Genomic DNA, 3030 nt, shown 5'->3' with positions numbered 1-3030 from the left:
TCGCTCGGGTCTGCCAGCGACGGCCTGCAGCCGGTCAGAACTCGTCCCGGTCCCCGGGAATCTGCGAGCTCTCCCCCTTCTCCGACACGCGGGCGCAGGGAGGCGGCTCTAAGTTTACACCCTGTGTGGTTGCCAAAGCCGAAAGCCTTTTTCTTCAGCCGCCGCTTCCCCCCACCCAGCTTCTTCTTCCCCTCCTGGTTTTTGTTTTTGTTTTGCACGGGGGTGGGGTAGGGTGTGTTTCTTGGTGGTGGTGGTGGTGGTGGTGGTGGTGAGAAATTGGTTTTGATTTGGAAAATTTTTGCATATTTCTCTCGCTCTCTTTTATTTATTTATTTTCAACTGAGAAGAGGATGCCCAGCGGAAGGACTTGAAAAAAAATTGGGGGTGGTGGTGGTGGCTTTTGTTTACCTGCGTGTGTGGCAACCGGCGGCTCCTGCCCTCTCTTGGCTTCCTATTCTTGACCTTTCTTTCTTTTTGCTCCTTTTTTCTACCCCTTAAAAAAAATTTTTTTTAATTTCTCCCTTCTGTGCAATGGAGCGTGGGGGTGGGGGGGAGCAGAGGGGGAAGGGTTTGAGAATCCACCCAAGCCCAGCCCCTCTTCCCCAGAACACCAATAATAACCCCCTTTAAAACATTTACCTTCCTCCCTGCTCCTCCTCCTCCCCTCCCCCCCACCCGCCCCCCAACTTACAACTCTGTTGAGTCCAGAATCGCAGAACCGGGCGTTGGGCTCTGCCGGGTGCTTCAGATCAATGGTAATTATTTAAATTTTTCAAAACCCCCCCCCCAGTTTCATTTATTTATTTATTTTTGTAAGCAGAAATCCATGATGATTTAAACTTCCAACAAGCCAACCAGCAGAAAATAAATAAATAAAGACATGAACTGAGAGCCCAGCCCTCTTGTCACCTGACTGGAGTCAGAAAAAGGGTGGAGGGGGTCAGTGGAAAGCTGGGGCAGGGGGCCCACCAGACGACCCCCTAGGTAGCTTTTAACTCTTAAATGTGGCCAAGACAACCACTTTATTTGTACTAACAAGAAGTGTGTTTGTTCCTTATTACTATGATTAACATTAGTCCGGGTGTCGATAACAATGCCGAAATCACATATTTAGGGTTTTGATCTGACTCAAAAATTCCGGGGTGTCTGTTCCAATTGGATTAGGAGGGAAGAGGATGGGGAGGAGTGGTAGACGACGGCTAGGTTTTCTTTCTCTCTCCCTCTCCGTTGGTGTGTTTTTTTTTGGGGGGGGGGATGACCACACATGGACCCCCGTGTGTCCAGGACTGGGGTGGCATGACTCTCTCCTGTGTGTCCACGGGGGTCTGTGGCACCGGTGGAGCTGACACAACAAGTTCAAGGCTGCGAGAGAACACGGACATGTCCCGGGCGAGACACCAGCAGTGTGTGTGTGTGTTTGTGGACAGCGGCGTTGTCTGTGTGTGCGCGTGTGTCTGTGTGTGTGTGTGAGAGAGAGAGAGAGAGAGAGAGAGAGAGAGAGAGAGAGAGAGAGAGCTCGAGAATAGGTGTGTGCAGACTCCGGCCCCTCTGTCTTGCGCTTGAGGCTGGGATGGGAGCAAGTGGCTGGTTCAGCCGGTGGCGGTTTCCAATCGCACTTTTGTAGCACCATTGGAAGAGGAACTCGCGGGGGCGGGAGGGCGATTTTTCCTTGGGCCTCCCCTTTTAACGCTCTTTTCTCCCTTCTCTCTGCCCCCCGTGCTCCGGGCTCCCCTTCCCCTCCTCCCCTCCTCCCTGCCCCGCATGCTCCCGGCTTGCCGCCTGCAGGATGAGTTCCACCCGTTCATCGAGGCGCTGCTGCCTCACGTCCGCGCCTTCTCCTACACCTGGTTCAACCTGCAGGCGCGGAAGCGCAAGTACTTCAAGAAGCACGAGAAGCGGATGTCCAAGGATGAGGAGCGAGCGGTGAAAGACGAGCTGCTGGGGGAGAAGCCCGAGATCAAGCAGAAGTGGGCGTCCCGGCTGCTGGCCAAGCTGCGCAAGGACATCCGGCCCGAGTTCCGCGAGGACTTCGTACTGACCATCACAGGCAAGAAGCCCCCCTGCTGCGTGCTCTCCAACCCCGACCAGAAGGGCAAGATCCGCCGGATTGACTGCCTGCGCCAGGCCGACAAGGTGTGGCGGCTGGACCTGGTCATGGTGATTTTGTTTAAGGGGATCCCCCTGGAAAGTACTGACGGGGAGCGGCTCTACAAGTCGCCCCAGTGCTCAAACCCCGGCCTGTGCGTCCAGCCGCACCACATTGGAGTCACAATCAAAGAACTGGATCTTTATCTGGCTTACTTTGTCCACACTCCGGGTAGGTGCCTCTTTTTGCATTTGTGTTGTGTGTGCCTGTTTTAAACCCCCATTTCATTCGGCTTGCTGGCATTTGTTCGGTTACCCATGTGCCTCTATTTTCAAATGATAGCCCACATCAGGCCTAACTGGGGTGCCTGCGGGATGGATGGATGGATGGATGGATGGGGGGCCTACAGCATGATGATGCCCCCCACGCCCCCTTTCTCTTTCTTTTCCCTCCTCTCTTTATTCTTCAACCGTCCTCTTTCTTGTTTGCCATTTTACCAGTTTTTGTGCACCTCCATCTCTGATGGACCTGTCCCTTCCCAAGGGGCTGCAGGTCTCCGGAGCAGTGCTGGGCTGCCCCAGAGTGACCCAGAGTGATCCACTCATAAGCTCACCCTTCCCTTCGGCCGGGCCGAGTGGATTCCCAAGGACTCTGGAAGCACCCTTGGGAAGATGCGGGGGCTAGCATTCCGGGGGCAAGCTGCTTTGGGCATCAGCAGGGTGGGCTGGCCACAGTGTGGCTCAGAAAGGGGGTGGAGTGAATGGGAAAGGAGGAAGCCCTGGGCAGCCAGGTTCTGGGGCCCCCAGATGTCCAGGTGGGACACACGGTGGTGAGACTGAGCTGACCCCTTGGAGAGTCAGAGGGAAAGAGGAGGGGGCTGGGGTGGGGCTGGCTAAGAGGATGAAATTTGTTGGAATTCAGAGAGTGGCCCAAAGCAAGCCCCT

The 3030-nt window shown here is 55.0% G+C and overlaps 1 protein-coding gene across 6 annotated transcripts in view; it reads left to right on the top strand.

Moving 5' to 3' along the window:
• Positions 1-672: 672 nt before the first annotated feature.
• NFIX (nuclear factor I X) overlaps positions 673-3030 on the top strand; it is a 66833-nt gene continuing 64475 nt past the window's right edge. For 3 of the 6 annotated variants that reach the window (XM_045289735.1, XM_045289732.1, XM_045289731.1), the window contains exons 1-2: positions 673-755; positions 1786-2317. In XM_045289735.1, the coding sequence (XP_045145670.1) occupies positions 753-755; positions 1786-2317 (535 nt within the window). In that variant the 5' untranslated portion in view covers positions 673-752. Of the gene's footprint in view, positions 756-1383; positions 1406-1746; positions 2318-3030 lie in introns of those variants that run through there. The other 3 variants (XM_045289736.1, XM_004715500.2, XM_045289733.1) reach the window with 3 other exon arrangements.

The sequence above is a fragment of the Echinops telfairi genome, unplaced genomic scaffold (genome assembly GCF_000313985.2).
Source record: "Echinops telfairi isolate 266 unplaced genomic scaffold, ASM31398v2 ScPeMD7_30;HRSCAF=105, whole genome shotgun sequence".
Lineage (NCBI taxonomy): Eukaryota > Metazoa > Chordata > Mammalia > Afrosoricida > Tenrecidae > Echinops > Echinops telfairi.
The sequence above is the reverse complement of the archived record's forward strand: the minus strand, read 5'-3'. Positions and strand labels throughout refer to the sequence as shown.